The sequence below is a fragment of the Vipera berus genome (assembly GCF_964194415.1).
Source record: "Vipera berus genome assembly, chromosome: 1".
Lineage (NCBI taxonomy): Eukaryota > Metazoa > Chordata > Lepidosauria > Squamata > Viperidae > Vipera > Vipera berus.
This window is the reverse complement of record NC_138202.1, coordinates 359,016,754-359,041,541: the sequence shown is the minus strand read 5'-3', so window position 1 is coordinate 359,041,541 and position 24,788 is coordinate 359,016,754. Positions and strand designations below refer to the sequence as shown.

General features: G+C 45.6%; 1 protein-coding gene across 1 annotated transcript in view; it reads left to right on the top strand.

Annotated features, from left to right (window-relative positions):
* The window catches only part of P2RX5 (purinergic receptor P2X 5), a gene marked incomplete at its 3' end in the record, with an annotated part of 32,121 nt that extends 7,333 nt beyond the window's left edge, over nt 1–24,788 (top strand). The window contains exons 3-12 of the mRNA XM_081313273.1: nt 1,057–1,128; nt 6,083–6,158; nt 12,644–12,740; nt 14,629–14,709; nt 16,693–16,831; nt 18,019–18,155; nt 19,071–19,164; nt 20,295–20,360; nt 22,293–22,375; nt 24,668–24,788. Of these exons, the coding sequence (XP_081169399.1) occupies nt 1,057–1,128; nt 6,083–6,158; nt 12,644–12,740; nt 14,629–14,709; nt 16,693–16,831; nt 18,019–18,155; nt 19,071–19,164; nt 20,295–20,360; nt 22,293–22,375; nt 24,668–24,788 (966 nt within the window). The remainder of the gene's footprint in view (nt 1–1,056; nt 1,129–6,082; nt 6,159–12,643; nt 12,741–14,628; nt 14,710–16,692; nt 16,832–18,018; nt 18,156–19,070; nt 19,165–20,294; nt 20,361–22,292; nt 22,376–24,667) is intronic.

The window sequence follows — 24,788 nt, the reverse complement described above, 5'->3', positions numbered from 1 at the left end:
TGGACGCCGTGGCCAGAAGTGCCACCCGACCTGAGGCTTCTGAATGGACGGGGCTTGGGGGTGGTGGTGGTGGGGAGGGGGTGTCGGTCAGAAAGTTTGCCAACTGCATTGCCAGGTTGTCAAACCCTGCAGTGGGTTGTAAGGGCGAAGTGGGTGAGGAGCACCCAAATCGAGGTCCTGGGTGTGGAGGGGTTGCGTGAGGAGAGACTGTTTTCAGCAGTGTTGTAACTTTGCACGGTCACCAAACGAATGGTCGTAAGTTGAGGTCTACTGTAATATCCCTCCTCCCTCCCTTCCTTCCTTCTCCTTCCCTCCCTCCCTCCCTTCTCCTTTCTTCCTTCCCTCCCTCCTTCCCTCTTTCCTTCCTTCCTTTCCTCCTTCCCTCCCTTCCTTCCCTCTCTCCTTTCCTCCTTCCTTCCTCCTCCCCCTCCTTCCTTCCTTCCCTTTCCTCCCTCCTTCCCTCTTTCCTTCCTTCCTGCCTTTCTTCCCTCCCTCCTTCCTTCCCTTCTTCCCTCTCTCCCTCCTTCCTTCCTTTCCTCCCTCCCTCCTTCCTTCCCTCCCTCCTTCCTTCTCCTTCCTTCCCTCCCTCCCTCCCTCTTTCCTTCCTTCCTTCCTCCTCCCTCCTTTCCTCCTTCCTTCCTCCTCCCCCTCCTTCCTTCCCTCCCTCCCTCCTTCCTTCCTTCTCCTTCCTTTCCTCCCTCCTTCCCTCCCTCTTTTGTACCTTCCTCCCTCCTTCCTCCTTCCTCCTTCCCTCCTTCTTTCCTTCTCTCCCTCCTTCCCTCTTTCCTTCCCTCCCTCCTTCCTTCCTTCCCTCTCTTTCCTCCTCCCCTCCTTCCTTCCCTCCCTCCCTTCCTTCTCCTTTCTTCCTTCCCTCCATCCCTCTTTCCTTCCTTCCTTCCTTTCCTCCTTCCTTCCTTCCTTCCTTCCCTCCTTCCTTCCCTCTTTCCTTCTTTCTTCCTTCCTTCCTTCCTTCCCTCCCTCCTCCCTCCTTCCTTCCTCTTTTTCTCACAAAATTCTCCAACTTTTTTCTTCTTCTAATTCCTCCCCTTTCTTTAGGGTGAAAGTGTTTTCTTCGTCATGACCAATTTGATCATCACCCCCAACCAGCAGCAAGACACCTGCGCTGAGGTAGGATGAGACTAAAATTGGCCCAGGTGACACGCATTGCAAGGAATGGGTGCATGCAGAAGGACTCAGTGTGCAAGCGGTTAGGAGGGTGCGCCCAAAGAGACTCTGATATTCGGGTTACAAGAAAGGCGTCAATGAGGAATATATTACCAGAATAACAAGAATAACAGAGTTGGAAGGGAGCATGGAGGTCATCTAGTCCAACCCCCTGCTCAGGCAGGAAACCCTATACCATTTCAGACAAATGGCTGTCCAGTCTCTTCTTAAAAACCTCCAGTGTTGGAGCATTCACCACTTCTGGAGGCAGGTTGTTCCACTGGTTAGTTGTTCTAACTGTCAGGAAGTTTCTCCTTAGTTCCAGGTTGCTTCTCTCCTTGGTGAGTTTCCATCCGTTGCTTCTCATCCTGCCTTCAGGGGCTTTGTGAATAGCTTGACTGCCTCTTCTTTGGGGCAGCCCCTGAGATACTGGAAGGCTGCTATCATGTCACCCTTTACCCTTCTCTTCATTAAACTACTAGACCAGGGGTCTTCAAACCTGGCCCTTTTATGACTTGTGGACTTCAACTCCCAGAATTCCTGAGCCAGCGTGCCTGGCTGAGGAATCCTGGGAGTTGAAGTCCACAAGTCATAAAAGGGCCAGGTTTGAAGACCCCTGTACTAGACATACCCAATTCCAGCAACCGTTCCTTATATGTTTTAGCCTCCAGTCCCCTGATCATCTTTGTTGCTCTTATCTGCACTCTTTCTAGAGTCTCAACATCTTTTTACTTACCATCCAGCCTTAATAATGAGTTCCAGTCAAAATAAATAAATAAAGCTCAGTCTGAAGTTAACCGTTCTGTGCCTGTACCCAAAGTCCTGCCCCTTCAATACAAAAGATGCGGCGTCAACTTGATTGCAGTAGAATAAAATTGCTAGTTTCCCTGACGGGAAAATCCCTCCAGCAGATTTTTCCACTTACAAAGCAGTTTGTGGCTAGGAAAGTCTGTGCAGTATGGGAACTGTAGTCGAGCAAACTTGGGGGAAGGCAAGCCTAATCAAAGTGAATCGAATTTTAAAGATCAAGGGGGTGGGGGAGCTTATAAACAACATTAGGGGTCTTCCAACTTGGCCCTTTGATGACTTGTGGACTTCGACTCCCAGAATTCCTCAGCCAGGCATGTATACTTGGCTGAGGAATTCTGGGAGTTGAAGTCCACAAGTCATCAAAGGGCCAAGTTGGAAGAGCCCTGGGCTAAAGCTTCTCTTACATTATTGCAGAAAAGGCAGTGAGTTGGAGTAGGGGGGAAACAGTATATGATTGTATTGTTCTTGGCTGCTGGGCACAAATATTTATTGGTGTTTTGCCTTTGGTCAAGGCCATTTAAAAGATCCAATCAATTCAATTTGATGCCAGGAAGCTATAAATAATACAGTGTTCAGCTCGGGAAGATCTGGAGCTGGGAATTGCTCTTTACTATAAATAATCAAAAGAGGGAAAGCGAAGGATAAATAGATAGATAGATAGAGAGAGAGAGAGAGAGAGAGAGAGAGAGAGAGAGAGAGAGAGAGAGAGAGAGAGAGATACATATAGATAGATAGATGATAGATGGATACATACATAAAGATAGAAGATAGATATAAATGATAGATAAAGATATATATAGAGATAATTAGATAGAAATAGATACATAGAGATACATAGAAATAGAGAGACAGAGAGTTTTTTGCCCCAATTATGACCTTCCTCGCCACAGTTGTTAAGTGAATTATTGCCATTGATAAGTTAGTAACCCAGTTGTTAAGTGAATCTGGCTTCCCCATGGACTTTGCTTGGTCAGAAAGTCACAAAAGTGGATCACGTGATTCCAGGACGCTGCAACCGTCATAAATACATGCCAGTTGCCAACTGTCCAAATTTTGATCCCATGAGCCTGGGGATGCTGCAGCGGTCATAAGTGTGAAAACCAAAATTTTGCAAGTTGAGGACTGTCTATATTGCATGCCCCTTACCGCTAGGTAAGATGCTCCATCTCTTAAAATGGCCAAGCTTTAGCAACCCTGAACCCAACAAAACAAGTTTCTTTAGTGCTTCTTCATGAGAAAGTGGCCAAATCAGGGCCAGGCTGATATCCCATCCTCCCCCGCATATCTCGATCAGCTTAAGTATGATCCTGGAAGAATTCCAGTTGACTTCCAGCCTTTGAGTTTGACCTTTGAAAAGAAGTCTTTTGTCCTTTTATTTCATTTTAATGTAAGCCAATTAGCGTACCTTTAAAGTGACAATAAATATTATTCTATTCTATTCTATTCTATTCTATTCTATTCCATTCCATCCCATCCCATCCCATCCCATTACACTATTCTATTCTATTCTATTCTATTCTATTCTATTCTATTCTATTCTATTCTATTCTATTCTATTCTATTCTATTCTATTCCATTCCATTCCATTCCATTCCATTCCATTCCATTCCATTCCATTCCCTGTTCTGTTCTGTTCTGTTCTATTCTATTCTATTCTATTCTATTCTGTTCTGTTCTATTCTATTCTATTCTATTCTATTCTGTTCTGTTCTGTTCTGTTCTGTTCTGTTCTATTCTATTCTATTCTATTCTATTCTATTCTATTCTATTCTATTCTATTCTATTCTATTCTATTTTCTATTCTATTCTATCCTATCCCATCCCATCCCATCCCATCCCATCCCATCCCATCCTATTACACTATTCTATTCTATTCTATTCCATTCCATTCCATTCCAATGTTCTATTCTATTCTATTCTATTCTATTCTATTCTATTCTATTCTATTCTATTCTATTCTATTCTATTCTATTCTATTCTATTCTATTCTATCCCATCCCATCCCATCCCATCCCATCCCATCCTATTACACTATTCTATTCTATTCCATTCCATTCCATTCCATTCCATTCCATTCCATTCCATTCCATTCCATTCCATTCCATTCCAATGTTCTATTCTATTCTATTCTATTCTATTCTATTCTATTCTATTCTATTCTATTCTATTCTATTCTATTCTATTCTATTCTATTCTATTCTATTCTATTCTATCCTATCCCATCCCATCCCATCCCATCCCATCCCATCCCATCCCATCCCATCCTATTACACTATTCTATTCCATTCCATTCCATTCCATTCCATTCTATTCCATTCCATTCCATTCCATTCCATATTCTATTTTGTTCTGTTCTGTTCTGTTCTATTCTATTCTATTCTATTCTATTCTATTCTATTCTATTCTATTCTATTCTATTCCATTCCATTCCATTCCATTCCATCCCATCCCATCCCATCCCATCCCATCCCATCCCATCCCATCCCAAATTCTATTCTATTCCAAATTGTATTCTATTCCAAAATTCCTATTCTATTCTATTCTATTCTATTCTATTCTATTCTATTCTATTCTATTCTATTCTATTCTATTCTATTCTATTCTATTCTATTCTATTCTATTCTATTCTATTCTATTCTATTCTATTCTATTCTCTTTGTGAAGATCTGACCTGGAAAGTCAATACAACCCAGGTGGCCAGAAAGGCCCAACAGAGACTCCACTTCCTCAGGGTCTTGCGGAAGAACAGGGTAGAACAATGGCTAATGACCCTCTTTTACTGGTCTACTATAGAGAGCATCCTCTCGCACTGTATCGTGGTTTGGTATGCTGGTCTGACAGCCTTGGATAGGAAGGCATTACAGAGGGTGGTGAGCACAGCACAAGACATTGTGGGCTGTCCCCTGACACCACTGGATGACCTCGCCAGGGCCCGCTGCCTTGGAAGAGTGAGGAAAATTCTCAGGGATGACTCACACCTGGTCGGTATCTCTTTACTCTCCTACCGTCGGGTAGGAGATATAGGAGTATAGCCAGCCGTACCAACAGGCTGAAGAACAGCTTTTATCCATGGGCTGTCAGGCTCCTGAATGGGAAATAATAGTTTTATAATTTTATGTATGATTGACTTGCGAGGCTGGTGTGTTGTGCAATTAGTTCACATGGTGTAACAAGATGGTGGGTTGTCACTGTGAGTTGTGGTGGTGGGGCACAAAGGGAGGCTCAGCCAATCTCAATGTATACATGGTTGTACTTTGACAATAAAGGTTCATTCTATTATTCTATTCTATTCTATTCTATTCTATTCTATTCTATTCTATTCTATTCTATTCTATTCTATTCTATTCTATTCCATTCCATTCCATTCCATTCCATTCCATTCCATTCCATTCCATTCCTATTCTATTTCTGTTCTGTTCTGTTCTGTTCTCTTCCATTCCAATTCTCTTCCATTCTTATTCCATTCCATTCCATTCCATTCCTGTTCTGCTCTCTTCTGTTCTCTTCCATTCCATTCCTGTTCTATTCCTATTCTGTTTTTTTTTATCCCACTTATATCAGGGCGGCTTACAATCCAAGAAGCACAAACCAATGTGCTTAGCAATAGCCTTCATTCTATGTATATGCCTGCTTATTAGGGTTTTCGGGGGGCCCCCAAGCGGCATTATTACAAAGTCAGCTTAATTGCCCCCAACAATCTGGGTCCTCATTTTACCTACCTGGGAAGGATGGAAGGCTGAGTCAGCCTTGAGCCTGGTGGGACTCGAACCTGCACTAATTGCAGGCAGCTGGTGTTACTTAAGGAGGCATTAGCCCACTGCTCCACCACTGCTCCTATTCCTATTCTGTTCTGTTCTGTTCTGTTCCATTCCTATTCCATTCCATTCCATTAAATATTCTATTCTGTTCTGTTCTGTTCTGTTCTGTTCTGTTCTGTTCTATTCTATTCTATTCTATTCTATTCTATTCTATTCTATTCTATTCTATATACTATTCAATATTCTATTCTATTCTATTCTATTCTATTCTATTCTATTCTATTCTATTCTATTCTATTCTACTCTTATTCTATTCGTATTTCTATTCCTATTCCTATTGTCTCCTCTAGAACCCCAGTATTCCAGATGCCTTGTGTTACCGCGACAAAGACTGTCCTCAAGGGGAAGCAGTGATAGCCGGCAATGGTATAATTGCTATTAATATTATTTCAGACAGATAGGATCTGGAATTTTTATCTATTCACTGAGTCCTTCCCAAGGACCTGGGATAGGCAGATGTTCTGGTTTCATAATATTATAGCTCTTGCTCCAGAATTATTCCAAGTCAATCTGCGGTTTTGCAATTGACTGAGGGCAATTTATTATAATGAGGATGTTTCATTGCACAGTCAGCCAGATGTTCAGACTGGGTTTGGCATTTGTATCCACCTATTGAGCCCTTCCCAGGGACTTGAGATAGGCAGATGTTCTGGTTTCATAACATTATAGCTCTTGCTCCAGAATTATTCCAAGTCAATCTGTGCTTTTGCAATTGACTGATGGTAACTTATTCTTACGATGATAACTCATTGCACAGTCAGCCGGATGTTCAGACTGGGTTTGGCATTTGTATCCACCTGTCAAGTCCTTCCCAGGGACCTGGGATAGGCAGATGTTCTTGGTTTAATAATATTATAGGTCTCTTTGCAGAATTTAATCTAATCCAGGTCAAGCTGCCTTTTGCCATTGACTAATGGCAATTTATTCTCACGATGATAGCTCATTGCACAGTCAGCCAGATGTTCAGACTGGATATGGCCTGTTTTGTCCACATATTGATTCCTTCCCAAGGATCTGGGGTAGGCAGATGTGAGTGTTTAAAGGTCTCATCGCAGGATGGAAGCTGTTCCAGGTAGCTGCCTCCTGTAATTGACGGTGAATTTGTCAATGCCGATGGTGACTGCCTTTGGCATTTTTGTCCACCTATCAAGTTCTTCCCGAGCACCTAGGATAGGCAGATGTTGTTAATAACACTAAAGGTTTTGTGGAAGGATGTCAGCTGTTCCGAGCAAAGCTGCCTTCCGCAATTGACCGACGGGGATTTTGTCAATGCCGATGGTATTCAAGTGGTACTCCAAGTGTTTTGGGATTGCACCCAACTCATTTATTAATGATTAATACTATCTTTGCTTTCTTTTGTCACAGCCCTTCTCCTCCTATTTCCAGCTCTCTGCATTTTGTAATTTTCTCCCTTTTTTTATTACTGTTGTCCCTCCTTATGGAACGACAGGCAGTCCTCAATTTACAAGAGTACCTTTTAGTCACCGTTCAACGTTACGACGGCCCTGCAAAAAAGGGATTTATGACTGTTTCTCAGACTTACAACCATTGCAGCTTCCCCATCAAAATTCAGAGGCTTGGCAGCTGACTCGTAGTTTTGACGGTTCCAATATCCAGGGGGCCACGTGATCCCCTTTTGTGACTAGGGGAAGCCAGTTTCACTTAACAACCACATTAGTAACTCAACAACTGCAACGATTCACTGAAGAATTGCGGCAAGACAGGTCATGAAATGGGGCAAAATTCACTTAACAAATGTTTCGCTTAGCAATATAATTTTTTGGGCTCAATTGTGGTCGTACGTTGAGGACAGCCTGTTCCCTGTCCCCAACTGCATTCAGTCACTGCAGCTTAGATATGCAGGATAACAGCAACAACAACAATAACAATAATAATCCTGGTTGGGGAATTCTGGGAGTTGAAGTCCACACAGTTTAAGGTTGAGAAACATTGGCTTAGACCAGGGGTGTCAAACTCAATTCCATTGAGGGCCGCATCAGCATTGCGGTTGCCCTTAGGGGGCCGGGTGGGTATGGCCAGCGTGGGCGTGGCCTACTGGGTGGGCGTGGCTAGAGTGCGTATGGCCTACTGGGTGGGCGTGGCCAGCTCTACATTGTTTGCATCAAGGGTGCCTATGGGGGCCTGGGCAGGAGTGGGAGAGATCTGAGGGTCTCTGGCAGAAGGAGGGTCTCTGGGCCAGGGCCAAGGCAGTGGGGGCCGTTCCCTCACTGTTTCCAGGATGGCTTCGCGGGCCACATGAAACCACTTTGCGGGCCGAATCCGGCCCCCGGGCCTTGTGTTTGACATGTCTGGCTTAGACAGTTCCCCCAATGTGACTCTGTTACTGAGAACAGAGAATAAGAGAGTTGGAAGGGACCATGGAGGTCATCTAGTCCAACCCCCTACTCAGCCAGTAAACCCTATACCATTTCAGACAAATGGCTGTCCAGTCTCTTCTTAAAAACCTCCAGTATTGGAGCATTCACAGCTTCTGGAGGCAGGTTGTTCCACCGGTTAATTGTTCTAACTGTCAGAAAATTTCTCCTTAGTTCCAGGTTGCTTCTCTCCTTGATGAGTTTCCATCCGTTGGGTCTTGTCCTGCTTTGAGGTGCTTTGGAGGAATAGCTTGACTCCCTCTTCTTTGGGGCAGCCCCTGAGATATTGGAAGATTTGCTATCATGTCACCCCTCGTCCTTCTCTTCATTAAACTAGACATCCCCAATTCCAACAACACCCAAAGGGAGATTAAAACGCCCAAAGGGAGCAATGCCACTTCATGGTGAGTACGGAGGATAAAGCCTCTGTAACAAGATTAAAAACTCCAGAGAAATCTCTACTAAAAAAAAATTCAAACAACGCCTCTCCGTAATGTAATTAATTGAAAGCAAACGCCAGCAACAAAGGGTTTGAAATCCCTCTGATAAAAGAGAGCTCTTAATTCCCTAGGAGAATTAGTCATCCCCATTTTGCTAATTGTACAGTATAGGATTAAGGGGGGGCTAATTGTTCTCTCTGGCATTGTTTTTCCCCCCAAATAAGGCTCCCCCCCCCCCGTTGTTTTAACAAATGGGAAAGTTAAGCTGACTTTGCCAAGGTGGGAAGAAGAGAAGGGTGCCAGGTGACAAACGAAAGACCTAAAAAACCCATAGAAAAATAACATTTAAAAAAAAAACCTAACTTTTTCCCTGGATGGATTTGAAGGCGCTTTAAAATTGTTTTTTTTTTAAAAAAAGGATAGTTTTGGCCCTTTGCTAGCTGTTTATTTCCTAAACCTGACACGGCTTTCCCGACTTGCAAAGTAGAGCTGTTCCTGTTTCCCCCCCCCCCCAAAATGTCTTCTTTATGCTACTAAAACTCTCATATCTGCTTGACTGTTTGTAACCTTTAAACGGGCGAAACGGTGCATCACGAGGGCAACAATTTTTGAACTCGGGTCCCTCAGAGGAGGTAACGTACAGAATGCATCCAAAACGCAGGACCTGAGAGTCCTGTGGAATTAAATTGGGCATAATTTTGTAAGGTCCCAGTCCCTTACTTGAACTTGAGACACCATATCAAATCTAATCAGATAACCCAAGCAGAGACTTCTTGATCAAGCAGCCCTTTGTTGTTGTTAGCTGCGAAGTCGTGTCTGACCCATCGTGATCCCATGGACAACGTTCCTCCAGGCCTTCCTGTCCTCTACCATCTTCTGGAGTCCATTTAAGCTCACGCCTACTGCTTCAGTGACTCCATCCAGCCACCTCATTCTCTGTCGTCCCCTTCTTCTCTTGCCCTCCACCTTTCCCAGCATGAGGCTCTTCTCCAGTGAGTCCTTCCTTCTCACTAGGTGGCCAAAGTATTTGAGTTTTAGCTTCAGGATCTGGCCTTCTAAAGAGCAGTCAGGGTTGATCTCCTCTAGGACCGACCGGTTTGATCGCCCTGCAGTCCAAGGGACTCGCAGGAGTCTTCTCCAGCACCATAGTTCAAAGGCCTCCATTCTTTGGCGCTCAGCCTTTCTTATGGTCCAACTTTCTCAGCCATACATTGCAACTGGGAAGACCATAGCCTTGACTATACGCACTTTTGTTGGCAGGGTGACGTCTCTGCTTTTTAGGGTGCTGTCTAGATTTGCCATGGCTTTCCTCCCCAGGAGCAAGCGTCTTTTAATTTCTTGACTACAGTTCCCATCTGCGGTGATCTTGGAGCCCAGGAAAATAAAATCTGTCACTACCTCCATTTCTTCCCCATCTATTTGCCAGGAATTGAGAGGGCCGGATGCCATGATCTTGGTTTTCTTAATGTTTAGTTTCAACCCAGCTATATATCAAATCTAATCAGATAATCCAAGCGGAGACTTCTTGATCAAGCAGCCCTTTATTTGACCAAATTAAGCAACTGGGTGGCCAACAACCTGGAACGCTGGCAGAGTTACGTCCAGAAGTGCCACGCCTTAGAAAATTGGTAGCATTGCTTTATAAACTTTGTTAGCCAATGAAAATCAGACAACACAGCCGTTACATCATAAGGAAGGCGTTAATCATTCCTTATTCCCCCCTTCAGTACGTCCCATCCATGTACACGTTTCCCACGCTTGCGTGAAATTTCTCTAGTGCAAAATCCGATTACAAAAAGCAAGAAAGCAACAGTGAGACTAAACAATTTCCCTTTGTTCCAGAACCCTTCAATTTAATAAAAGGCTTAATGACACAGAACTTATCGTTAAGCATTTGATGATGTAAAAGGTAAAGGTAAAGGTTCCCCCGCACATGCGTGCTAGTCGTTTCCGACTCTAGGGGCCGGTGCTCATCTCCGTTTCAAAGCCGAAGAGCCAGCGCTTGTCCGAGGACGTCTCCGTGGTCATGTGGCCGGCATGACTAGACGCCAAAGGCGCACGGAACGCTGTTACCTTCCCACCGTCGTGGTCCCTATTTTTCTACTTGCATTTTTACGTGCTTTCGAACTGCTAGGTTAGCAGAAGCTGGGATGAGTAACAGGCGCTCACTCTGTTACGCGGCACTCGGGATTCGTCCCGCCAAACTGCCGACCTTCAGATCGACAAGCTCAGCGTCCTAACCCACTGAGCCACCGCGTCCCTATATTTGATGATGTAACAGGATCACAAAACATCAAAATGGAACAAGCAGAGATAAATATTGGTGCAGGATACAAGATGGGAGGCAAAGAAATTTACATAAGTAAATAAGCAAACAAACAAAAAAATAAATTACTGCTTTCATGATAGCATCCACCCTTTCATAGGGGTAGTCCTCAACGTACGACCACAGTTGAGCCCCAAATTTATGTTGCTAAGTGAGACATTTGTTACGTGAGATTTTGCCCCACTTTACGACTTTTCTTGCCAAGTTTTGTTAAGTGAATCACTGCAGTTGTTCACTTACTGACATCTGGCTTCTTCCCCGTTGACTTTGCTTATCAGAGGGTTGCAAAAGGGGATCACATGATCCCGGGACAAGTGCGACTGTCATAAATATGAGTCAGTTTCCAAGCCTCGGAATTTTGATCACGTGACCACGGGGAGGCCGCAACGGTTTTAAGTGTAAAAAATGGACATAAGTCCCTTTTTTCAGTGCGGTTGTAACTTCAAACAGTCACTAAACAACTGGCGTAAGTCGAGGACTAGTGGCATATGAAGTGGGGGGCTGTCAAAAAAGGCCACATGGAGTTTGCAATGGTGCGATTGCAACTCCATCCATTTGTTGCGTGTACTGTGTTCAGTTGTGACCACCGTTTGGTCTTTTTTTTTTGACACCTTTCATTGACGCCTTCCATTATCCCTCTTCCTGAGCCCACCTGAAAATTATTTCAGTGATTCACAAGATTATAGCCTGGCTGACATTTTTCTGATCATTTTGTGTTAGAAATTCTGTTTATATATAGTGTACGATCACCATGTGCTTTACTGCTTAACTCTTTTAATCATAACCGGAAACTGGAGACTCTACTTAGGAGGAAAGAACATAAAGAGTATCCAGGGGTAGGCAATCTTGGGTCTTTTATGACTCGTGGACTAACTCCCAGAATTCCTGAGCAAGCCACGCTGAGGAGAAATGGAGAGGTTTCCATACTGAGCCATGCTGGCTCAGGAATTCTGGGAGTTGAAGTCCACGAGTCATAAAAGAGCCAAGGTTGCCTACCGCTGCATTCTTTACGCATGGACTTCAATTCCCAGTATCCTTTGTATTGACCATGCTGGCTCAGGAATTCTGGGAGTTGAAGTCCACAGGTCATGAAGGGAGCCATAGTTCCCCATGCTGGCTCAGGAATTTTGGGAGTTGAAGTCCACAAGTCATGAAGGGGCCAAAATTTCCCCTATACTTGCTCAGGAATTGTGGGAGTTGAAGTCCACAAATCATGAAGGGGCAAAAATTTCCCCTATACTGGCTCAGGAATCGTGGGAGTTGAAGTCCACAAGCCATGAAGGGGCCATAGTTCCCCCATGCTGGCTCAGGAATTCTGGGAGTTGAAGTCCACGAGTCATAAAAGAGCCAAGGTTGCCTACCCCTGCATTCTTTACGCATGGACTTCAATTCCCAGTATCCTTTGTACTGACCATGCTGGCTCAGGAATTCTGGGAGTTGAGGTCCACAGGTCATGAAGGGAGCCATAGTTCCCCATGCTGGCTCAGGAATTTTGGGAGTTGAAGTCCACAAGTCATGAAGGGGCCAAAATTTCCCCCATACTGGCTCAGGAATTCTGGGAGTTGAAGTCCACGAGTCATAAAAGAGCCAAGGTTGCCTACCCCTGGCCTATACCATAGATGCAAACTTGTAAGCACTGCCATCTACTGGCTGAATACTACTGTAGTTGTTGCACAAAATTACATTCCAACATTTTGTTTCCTCCGCCAGGTATCAAGACAGGACTCTGTATAAAAATTGGGAACAATATCAGTGGGACGTGCGAAATCCTAGCTTGGTGTCCGGTGGAGAAGAAAGACAGAACAAAGTTAGTTCTAAAAAACAACAACAACCCAAAACAACTTTTCCTTAGGAGCTGAGGCCTTGAATGCTAGAGTTGGGAGGGTCCCTAGAGGTCATCTGGTCAAACCCCCTTACTCAGGGCATGAATTCAAATTAAAGCATCTGTGAGAAAATGGCACACCAATCCTCCCCTTGAACGTAAAAGGTTAAGGGTCACCCACCATCTCTGGGTCCCTGATTCCACTGTGACATGGAAACACCAGGAAGTCCTCAACTTAACGATCATAATTAGCATCAGAACTTCATGTTGCTGAGAGAGCTTGGGGCTTCCCCCCCCCAGGTTTTATTAATTTATAATATACAATACAAGCCATGGTAAATCTAGACAGCACACTAAAAAGCAGACACATCACCCTGCCAACAAAAGTGCATATAGTCAAGGCCGTGGTTTTCCCAGTTGCAATGTATGGCAGTGAAAGTTGGACCATAAGAAAGGCTGAGCGCCAAAGAATTGAGGTCTTTGAGCTACGGTGCTGGAGAAGACTCCTGCGAGTCCCTTGGACTGCAAAGCAATCAAACCGGTCGGTCCTAGAGGAGATCAACCCTGACTGCTCTTTAGAAGGCCAGATCCTGAAGCTGAAACTCAAATCCTTTGGCCACCTCATGAGAAGGAAGGACTCACTGGAGAAGAGCCTAATGCTGGGAAAGGCGGAGGGCAAGAGAAGAAGGGGACGACAGAGAAGGAGGTGGCTGGATGGAGTCACTGAAGCAGGAGGCGTGAGCTTAAATGGACTCCAGAAGATGGTAGAGGACAGGAAGGCCTGGAGGAGACCTTTTTTTAAAATATGGTTGTTAAGTGAATCACTGCCGTTGTTAAGTGAATCATGCGGTTGTTAAGCAAATCCTCGTCTTGACGACCTTCCCAGCGAATCCAGCTTCCCCCATTGTCTTGGCTTGTCTCAAAAGCTGGCTGGGAAGATCACAAAAGGGGACACAGCAACCCTCATAAATACACGCCAGCTGTCCAAGTGGCCAAATTTTGATCATGTGACCGTGGGGATGCTACAACAGTCGTAAGTGTGAGGACCGGTCCTAAGTCACTTTTTCCAGTGCTGTGTAACTTCAAACAGTTACTAAACAGTTGTAAGTCAAGGCCTAAGGCAGAGGTCACCAACCATTCTTGGTTGGCGGACTGGAGGGAAAAGTAGGGGCAAGTGTTTTATGTGCGTGTGCACACGCGCACACGGGGCCACAAGCATGCACGTGAAGCAAACAGAGCGGGGCTAGCGCTTGCATGATACTAGCTAGCCCTGCCCCGTTCTTGTGCACAGCCCATTTCTGTGACCTGAGGCATGGTGTTGGCCCGTTTTCACGCACCGAGGCGTGGCGGCACCCCATTTTCACACCCTGAGGCGCAGCATTGGCCCATTTTCGCACAGCGTGCTGGTGCGGCGTCCCATTTTCATGCCTTGTGGCGTGGCATCAGCCCGTTTTTGCACCCTGTGCCGTGGCGGCCTGTTTTCGCACCCCGCGGCACAGCAGCATCCCATTTTCGCACCGTGTGGTGCGGTGGCATCCCATTTTCACACCGCGAGGCGCGGTGGCATCCCATTTTTACACCCTGAGGCGCAGCGTAAGCTTGTTTTTGCGCCGCGAGGCATGGCGGCAGCCCATTTTTTCACTGTGCGGCCTGGCGTCCTGTTTTCATTCCCCGCGGCCGTGGTGCTAGCGTGACTGGGTGTGTGCACGCGCATGTCCCATGGCCCGGGGGCCACCAGCCCACAGTCCACTACTAGGCCGCGGCCCACAGATTGGGGACCCCTGGCCTAAGGGGCTATAACTAAAATCTGGTTTGATCCTACTCAAGTATGAAATAATTCAGTTAACCCATCTCTTTTTTATTTATTTTTAAGGTCCGCTCTTCTGGCTGGCGCTGAGAATTTCACGGTTTACATCAAGAACACCATCCGCTTCCCCAAGTTTAATTTCTCCAAGTAAGATTTTCCTCCTCATTTTTATTTTTCCCTTTCTTTCCCTTTTAGTTGTTTTCGACACCCTTATAGGAAATGTTCTGCCTCCAGGAACAAGTTTCCAAATTTTTGGAGGAATCACTTTGGGAGGAAAAAAAAAACAACAGCCAAAAATCGGAAAAATCTCTCTGTAGATCTGTGGATCAAAGTTTATGAGGGAGGGGAATAAGGACAGGAAAGGAACAACAGCAGTTTTTCCAGGTTGCCGCATTTCAGTGCTGATGCAAGACTAAAATTCTAGATGACAGGGTTCCATGTTTTAAGTTATTTTTTTTAAAAAATTAAATTCAGAAAGCCATCAGCTCCGTAAGACTCTGGGCAGCATTAAAACGATAAAATTTAAAATTATAAAAACAACGTACGTATGAAAAAAAAACAATCTGCCCGCCAGAGCGAGCATTCCTATTTAATAGATAAAAGTCCGAGGCAAGTAGTTCTCGACTTGTTGGGCCTCAGAATTCCGTTGCTAAGCAAGACAGTTGTTAAATGAGTTTTGCGATATTTCTTGCCATAGATTGTTAATGGGGTTGTTAAGTCCATCTGGCATCCCCATTGACTTTGATGGTCGTAAGGTCGCTAATAATAATAATAATAATAATAATAATAATAATAACAACAACAACAACAACAACAATAATAATATAATAATAATAGTAGTAGTAGTAGTTATTATTATTTGGAAGGGACCTTGGAGGTCATCTAGTCCAACCCCCTGCTCAGACAGGAAACCCTATACCATTTCAGACAAATGGCTGTCCAGTCTCTTCTTAAAAACTTCCAGTGTTGGAGCTTTCACTGCTTCTGGAGGCAGGTTGTTAATAATAATAATAATAAACTTGGAAGGGAACTTAGAGGTCATCTAGTCCAACCCCCTGCTCAGGCAGGAAACCCTACACCATTTCAGACAAACGGCTGTCCAGTCTCTTTTTAAAGACTTCCAGTGTTGGAGCATTCACAGCTTCTTGAGGCAAGGAGTTCCACTGGTTAATTGTTCTGACTGTCAGGAAATTTCTCCTCAGTTCTAGGTGATCACATGATCCTGGGATGATGCCACTCTCATAAATACCTGCCAGTTGTGAAGCCTCCTAAGTTTGATCCCGTGATCGTGGGGCTGACGCAACGGTCTTAAGTGTGAAAAATGGTCATAAGGAAGAGGAGGGCAGTGGGGTTCTTAATGCTCTCTGTGCTTGGTTGTTTCCTTGCAGACATTTCGTGACCTGACTAGGTAATATCATCAGTGTTCACAGGGAGTAGGGTTTGCGGACAGGAGGAGGAGGAGGACTGTGGGGTCCTTGGTGTTCTCTGAATTTGGCTGGGTTTTCTTGTAGACATCTCATGACCCAACTAGCTTACATCATCAGTGCTAGAAGGGAATCAGGTTTGGGAGGAGGAGGAGGAGGAGGAGGAGGAGGAGGAGGAGGAAGACTGTGGGCTCCTTGTTCCTCTCTGAGCTTGGTTGTTTTTCTTGCAGATGTTTCATGACCCAACTAGGGAACATCATCAGTGCTAGAAGGGAGGAGGAGGAGGAGGAGGAGGAGGAGGAGGAGGAGGAGGAGGAGGAAGAAGAAGACTGTGGGCTCCTTGATCCTCTCTGAGCTTGGTTGTTTTTCTTGCAGATGTTTCATGACATGACCCAACTAGGGAACATCATCAGTGCTAGAAGGGAGTGGGGTTTGTGGTGTAAAGGAGGAGGAAGAGGAGGACTGTGGGGTCCTTGGTCCCCTCTGAGCTTGGTTCTTTGCAGACATTTCATTACCCAACTTGGTAAGCGTTGGTCATTGTTTTCAGCGCCCTCATATCTTCAAATGGTTGCTAAATGAATGTTCATTAAGTGAGGATTACTCTGCCCAGTTACAACGCCGAGACAGCTTGCGTTGCTGACGGGCGCTGCGTTTTTGAAAATCCCAGGTTCCTGACCTTCTCACTTCTCTTGTCTTCCTGACATAGAACCAATGTCCTTGACACCAAAAACGATGCCTATCTGAAAACGTGTCGCTATGGGGCAGACCAGCCCTACTGCCCCATCTTCTCATTGGGGAAACTGGTCAGCTGGGCCGGGAGCAACTTTCACGAGATGGCCTCGGAGGTATGAACACAAACGTAGGCTGCTCCTTCCTTTAGCTGGTGGTTTGTCATAAAGTGATCGTTATGACAAAGTCACTCAGCCGCCTTTCATACCTAAGTTGGAACTAGAACTCACCGTCTCCTGGTGATTGGGCCTAGGTCACTCAGCCAGCATTCATGCCTAAATTAGAACTAGAAGTCACCGTCTCCTGGTGATTGGCCCCAAGTCACCCAGCCGGCTTTCATGCCTAAATTGGAACTAGAACTCACCGTCCCCTGGTGATTGGCCCCAGGTCACCCAGCCGGCGTTCATGCCTAAATTGGAACTAGAACTCACCGTCCCCTGGTGATTGGCCCCAAGTCACCCAGCCGGCTTTCATGCCTAAATTGGAACTAGAAGTCAACATCCCCTGGTGATTGGCCCCAGGTCACCCAGCCAGCTTTCATGCCTAAATTGGAACTAGAACTCACCATCTCCTGGTGATTGGCCCCAAGTCACCCAGGCAAGTTTCATGTCTAAGTTGGAACTAGAACTCACAGTCTCCTGGTGATTGGCCCAAGTCACCCAGGCTAATTTTATGTCTAAGTTGGAGCTAGAACTCACCGTCCCCTGGTGATTGGCCCAAAGTCACCCAGGCAAGTTTCATGTCTAAGTTGGAACTAGAACTCACTGTCCCCTGGTGATTGGCCCAAAGTCACCCAGGCAAGTTTCATTTTGGAACTAGAACTCACAGTCTCTTGGTGATTGGCCCAAGTCACCCAGGCAAGTTTCATGTCTAAGTTGGAACTAGAACTCACCATCTCCTGATGATTGACCCAAAGTCACCCAGGCAAGTTTCATGTCTAAGTTGGAACTAGAACTCACCGTCTCCTGATGATTGACCCAAAGTCACTCAACCGGTTTTCATGCCTAAATGTGATATAAATCAGGCAGGTGTCCACTGGATGCTGCAAACAGCCAAAAATGCACCCAAAATGTGGCTGTGGGGAGGCGGGGAATGAATGGCCTATTGGGAGGGCTTCATTCGAACTTTGAATTATTATGCAGTCAGTCGTAAGTCAAGGACTAACTGAATTTAGTACAGGCCGTGGACCCATCCTGCCAACTCTGGTGAATCTCCCAAGGTTTTTTGAGGGAAACAGCTTCCTGTTCTTCTGCCAAAACGGAAGAAAACCTTTTGGTGTTGTTGTTGTTGTTTTTAAATCCAGGGTGGTGTGATTGGGATCCAGATCGAATGGGACTGCAACCTGGATAAAAAGCCATCCGAATGCAACCCTCGCTATTCTTTCAGCCGCCTAGATAACAAATTTGGGGAGAAGTCGGTCTCCTCTGGATACAACTTCAGGTAACGGAGACGGAGGCGGTGTTTGGCTGACGCATCCTTGCCCTGCCACTGCGGCAGTTTCAATCTTTCTGAAGTTGCTTCAGTGGCCAAGGTCAGTGCTGGGAAACTGCCAGCTAGGCTGGAAGGAGGAGTCAAGTGAGGGCCTAGCTTGGAATCCTTGCACAGCTGCAAGAGTCATAAGCCTGAGCTACCCGATATCCATGAAGCCCTATCTCAGGGGTAGGCAACCTTGGCTCTTTTATGACTCGTGGACTTCAACTCCCAGAATTCCTGAGTCAGCATGGCTGGCTCAGGAATTCTGGGAGTTGAAGTCCACGAGTCATAAAAGAGCCAAGGTTGCCTACCCCGGCCCTATCTGGTCATTCCCAGGGGATGACAGACAAGTCTCCGTAGGCGATAGATAATAAAATTAATGACTTTCGTTACAGGCAACCTTTGACTTTATGACCTCTGTTGACCCCCACACTTTCCATGGCTAAGTGAGTGAGCCTTGCCCCCTTTTATAACTTTCCTGCCACGATCGTTAAGCGAATCACTGCAGCTGTTCAGTTAGTAACGCGGTTGCTCAGCGGATCCGGCTCCTCCGTCGATTTTGCTCATCGGGTCTCAAAAGGGGACGACGTGACCCGGGGACCCTGCGACCGTCATAAATACGAGTCAGTTGCCCAGTGTCCGGATTTTGATCACGTGACTTCAGGGGATGCTGCAACGGTTGCTAAGTGTTGAAAAACGGTCACTTTTTCCCCAGTGTCGTCGTCACTTTGAACAGCCCCTAAGTTGTAAGTGGAGGATTATCTGTCCTCAGACAATAAATCTGTCAGTGATGCCGAAGGGAGGGAAAAAAAAAGAGATTTCCACTTGGAAAAAATAAATCACACGACATTTTGTGATGTTGTTGTTGTTGTTGTTGTTCAGATTTGCCAAGTATTACCGGAGCGTGGCTGACAACGATTTCCGAATGCTGATCAAAGCCTACGGGATCCGCTTTGATATCATGGTGAATGGCAAGGTGAGGGTGCGAAAAACATAGATTCGCGATAGTGGCGAATGTCCGCAGCCCGGGTGTTGGTTGGTTTCCGAACGTTTCGTTACCAGCCTGGGTAACCTCTTCAGAAAGGTGTTGGTGTTGGTGTTCCTTCTGCTTGTAAGGGCCTCGTGTGGTCAGCGGATCTTGTAAATGGGGTGGAATAATAATAATAATAATAATAATAATAATAATAATAATAATAATAATAATAATAATAATAATAATAATAATAATAATAATAATAATAATAATATAAAGTTGGAAGGGACCTTGGAGGTCATCTAGTCCAACCCTCTGCTCAGGCAGGAAACCCTGTGCAACGGGTAGGCAACCTTGGCTCTTTTATGACTCGTGGACTTCAACTCCCAGAATTCCTGAGCTGGCGTGGCTCAGCATGGCAACCTCTCCATTTCTCCTCAGCATGGCTGGCTCAGGAATTCTGGGAGTTGAAGTCCACGAGTCATAAAAGAGCCAAGGTTGCCTACCCAGGCCCTATACCATTTCAGACAAATGGCTGTCCAGTCTCTTCTTAACAACTTCCAGTGTTGGAGCATTCACCGCTTCTGGAGGCAAGGAGTTCCACCGGTTAATTGTTCTCACTGTCAGGAAGTTTCTTCTTAGTTCCAGGTTGCTTCTCTCCTTGATGAGTTTCCATCCGTTGCTTCTTGTCCTGCCTTTGGGTGCTTTGGAGAATAGCTTGACTGCCTCTTCTTTGGGGCAGCCCCTGAGATACTGGAGTACTGCTATCATGCCCCCACTCGTCCTCCTTCATTAAACTAGACCTACCCAATTCCAGCAACCGTTCCCCTTACATTAGGTGAGGGTCTTGTGATGGGTCAGGTGAGGGTCCACGTGATCCCCTTTCGCGACCTTCAGACGAGCAAAGTCAACGAGAGAAGCCAGATTCATTTAACAACCGTGCGACTGGCTTAACAACTGGAGCGACTCGCTTAAGAGTCGTGGCAAGAAAAGTCGTCAAAGCGGGGCAGAGCTCCCTTAGCAACAGCTTAGCCACAGAAGTTTTGGGCTGAATTGTGGCTACGAGTCGCACGTACAAACCTTAAAATCCGCGCGCACCTCCCCAAACTCATGCTTTCTCCCTTTCTTTTCAGGCAGGGAAGTTCAACATCATCCCGACGGTGATCAACGTGGGATCCAGTCTTGCGCTGATGGGAGTGGTAGGTCACTCCTTTGGGTTGGAAGCAAGCAACTGCTGGATTGCAGGCAATCTTTGACTTAACGATGAGAGACGGGAACGCCTGGGACAAAAATCTGAAAAATTTCGGGGGGGGGGGGGAAAGGGAAAAATTGGGGGGGAAAAAAGTTTTTTTTTTTTAAAAAAAACGACTTTGGGAAAAAAATGGGGGAAAAAACCAGGGTTTTTTACCCATTTTTCCCCCAAGGCCGTTTAAAAAAACCCCACCTCGTTTCCCCAATTTTTCCAGGTTTTTCCCCAAGTGTTCCCATCTCTACTTACAACTGTTCGTTTAGCGACGATTCAAAGTTACGACATTGCTGAAACGAGTCACTTACAACCACGGTCACGCGATCCTAATTCAGGCACTGGATCCCCAGCATGTATTTATTTGATGGTTGCGGCGTTGTGGGATCACATGCTTTCCCCCATTTGTGACTTTCTCAGCTGGTTTCCAACAAGCAAAGTCAATGAGGGAATCCGGAATCATTTCAGGGGGTTGGGCTGGATGACCTCCAAGGTCCCTTTAATTTTATTTATTATTATTATTATTGTTGTTGTTGTTGTTGTTGTTGTTGTTGTTTAGTTCAGTGGAACAACCTGCCTCCAGAAGTGGTGAGTGCTCCAACACTGGAGGTTTTTAAGAAGAGACTGGACAGCCATTTGTCTGAAATGGTCTAGGGTTTCCTGCCAGAGCAGGGGGTTGGACTAGATGACCTCCAAGGTCCCTTCCAACTTATTATTATTATTATATTATAATGGTTATTGTTATTATTGTTATTGTTATATTTTGTTATCATTATTGTTTTATTATGACCGCATGATTCACTTAACAACCCTGGCAAAAAAGTTCATAAAATTGGGTTTGATTCACTTTGATTCGCAACAGAAATTCTGCTCCCAATTGAAGTTATAGGCCAAGGAAGATTGTCATATTATCTTATTACCATATCTTATTACAGGTAGTCCTTGACTTAACGACCCCAATTCAGCCCAAAATCTCCGTTGCTAAGCGAAACATTCCTTCAGGGAGTTTTGCCCCATTTTACGACCTCTCTTGCCAAAGTTAAGTGAATCGCTGCAGTTGTTAAGACGGTCATTAAGTGAATCTGGCTTCGCCCCATTGACTTTGCTCATCCGAAGGTCGCAAGAGGGGAATGACGTGACACCCCCTTGGACGTTGCAACCGTCATAAATACGAGTCGGTTGCCAAGCACCCAAATTCTGATTACGTGAACCTGGGGATGCATGCGACGGTCGTCATTTTTTCCCAAGACTTTGAACATCATCATCATCATCATCATAATAGGAGGACCTTGGAGGTCATCTAGTCCAACCCCCTGCTCAGGTGGGAAGCCCTATACCATTTCAGACAAATGGCTGTCCAATCTCTTCTTAAAAACTTCCAGTGTTGGAGCATTCACACCTTCTGGAGGCAGGTTAATAATAATAATAATGTTGGAAGGGACCTTGGAGGTCATCTAGTCCAACCCCCTGCTCAGGCAGGATAACCCTATGCCATTTCAGACAAATGGCTGTCCAGTCTCTTTGTAAAAACTTACAGTGTTGTAGCATTCACACCTTCTGGAGGCAAGGAGTTCCACTGGTAATTTGTTTTCACTGTCAGGAAGTTTCTCCTTACTTCTAGGTTGCTTCTCTCCTTGATTAGTTGTATGTTCTGGAATACCCGTATTATCTTATTGTATCTTCTGTTATTAAACATGATTAAAATATTAAGATATTATATACAGTAGCTTAAGCGGCACTGCGAGTTTGGACTGCACAACTTAAAGTATAATAAAATAATTTTTTTAAAAAGCCTCCCTAGAACAAGCGTGCGACTGAAAACACGAAACCATTTTTTAAAAGTTGCTGCTAGTTACTCCGCTCACAGTGTGTTTTTTCTGCCATCCAGGGTGCGTTTCTTTGTGACCTGGTCCTGCTGTATCTTCTCCGAAAGAGCCACTTTTACCGAGGGAAAAAATATGAGGAAGTCAGGTAGGTTGCCTGCAGCCGCAAAGCATTCCCGATTCGCAGAGATTTATTATTTATAACTTCTAACCTGGTAAGAAATCTTTCCACTTGGATTTCTCAATGATGGGGGCTTGCAAACCCATCTTGGGCTAAATTGATATCCTCCAGATCAGGGCTCTTCAAACTTGGCCCTTTGAGGACTTGTGGACTTTGACTCCCAGAATTCCTCAGCCAGGCACAAATGCCTGGCTGAGGAATTCTGGGAGTCGAAGTCCACAAGTCATCAAAGGGCCAAGTTGGAAGATCCCTGTCTTAAAGCATCCTGGCTGAGGAATTCTGGGAGTTGAAGTCCACAAGTCATCAAAGGGCCAAGTGGGAAGACCCCTGTCTTAAAGCATCCTGGCTGAGGAATTCTAGGAGTTGAAGTCCACAAGTCATAAGAGGGCCAAGTTGGAAGACCCGTCTTGAAGCATCCTGGCTGAGGAATTCTGGGAGTTGAAGTCCACAAGTCCTAAAAGGGCCAAGTTGGAAGACCCCCTGCACCAGATCAATCTCGTGGCTTAGCGTGTATTGATGTACAGATGGTCCACGATTTACATTTAATGAAGAGAAGGACGAGGGGGGACATGATAGCAGGGTTCCAGTATCTCAAGGGCTGCCTCAAAGAAGAAGGAGTCAAGCTCTTCTCCAAAGCACCTGAAGGCAGGAGAAGAAGCAACAGATGGAAACTAACCAAGGAGAGAAGCAACCTGGAACTAAGGAGAAACTTCCTGACAGTTAGAACAATTAACCAGTGGAACAACCTGCCTCCAGAAGTGGTGAATGCTCCAACAGTGGAACTTTTTAAGAAGAGACTGGACAGCCATTTGTCTGAAATGGTATAAGGTTGGACTAGAAGACCTCCAAGGTCCCTTCCAGCTCTATCCCAACGATGGATGATGATGATTTAGAAGTAAACCACAGTCTCACCCCATTTCAACAAGACAATAAAAAGCTGAGAAGGAAGCAAACGAACAAGCAAAAAATACAGAACAGATCCTTTCTAGCAACCTAGATAAGCAGGGATGAACTCCAGACAAACCATCAAGCAGAAAACAATAGCCCAATCAAGGTACTACTAAGGAGAAAATCCCGTGCACATACCAACACCGGTAGGGAAAGCTACTGTATATATACTGGTCTTTCCCCCCCCCCTTCTTAGCTTTTTATTATCTTTCTTGAATGACAAATAATAATAATAGGATAGAGCTGGAAGGGACCTTGGAGGTCATCTAGTCCAGTCCGCCGCTTAAGCAGGAGAACCTACACCATCTCAGACAAGTGACTGTCTAGCCTTAAAAATCTCCAGTGATGGAGCGCCCACGATTTCTGGTGGCAAGCAGTTCCACTGGTTAATTGTCCTCACTGTCAGGAAGTTTCTCCTTAGTTCCAGGTTGCTTCTCTCTTTAATGAGTTTCCATCCGTCGCTTCTTCTCCTGCCTTCAGGTGCTTTGGAGAATAGCTTGACTCCCTCTTCTTTGGGGCAGCCCCTGAGATACTGGAAGACTGCTATCATGTCCCCCTCTTAGTCCTCCTCTTCATTAAACTACACATACCCAATTCCAGCAGCCGTTCCTTGTATGTTTTAGCCTCCAGTCCCCCAATCATCTTTGTTGCTCTTTTCTGCACTCTTTCCAGAGTCTCAACATCTTTTTCACATCGTGGTGACCAAAACTGGATGCCGGATTCCAAGTGTGGCCTTATCAAGGCCTTGTAAAGTGGTATTAATACTTCACGTTGTCGTCCACTAGGCCAGGGTGTCAAACTCAATTTCATTGAGGGCCGCATCAGCATTGCGGTTGCCCTCAAGGGGCCGGGTGGATATGGCCTGGGTGGGCATGGCCTACTGGGTGGGCGTAGCTAGAGTGCGTATGGCCTACTGGGTGGGCATGGCCAGCTCTACATCATTCGCATCAAGGGTGCCTATGAGGGCCTGGGCAGGAGTGGGACAGATCTGAGGGTCTCTGGCAGAAGGAGGGTCTCTGGGCCAGGGCCAAGGCAGTGGGGGCCGTTCCCTCACTGTTTCCAGGATGGCTTTGCGGGCCGCATGAAACCACTTCGCGGGCCGGATCTGGCCCCCGGGCCTTGTGTTTGACATGTCTGCACTAGGCTATTTGGCTATTGACAAACTCCACCCCAGGGCAAGCCCCACACACTGAAGCACTGATGATGTTATCTAGTTGGGTAATGAAACGTCTGCCAGTAAACAGCCAAGCTCAGAGAGCACCAAGGAGCCCACATTTGCTAATTTTCTTCAATTTCCCTTTCCTCACGTAGGTCAAACGTCAAGAAATCCTTACCGGCAAGTACCATCAATGGGAACCAGACTGGGAACCAGAGTGCGGATTCTTTGTCCCGATTGGATCAGCTCGAACAGCTACAGACGGCCGAGACTTAA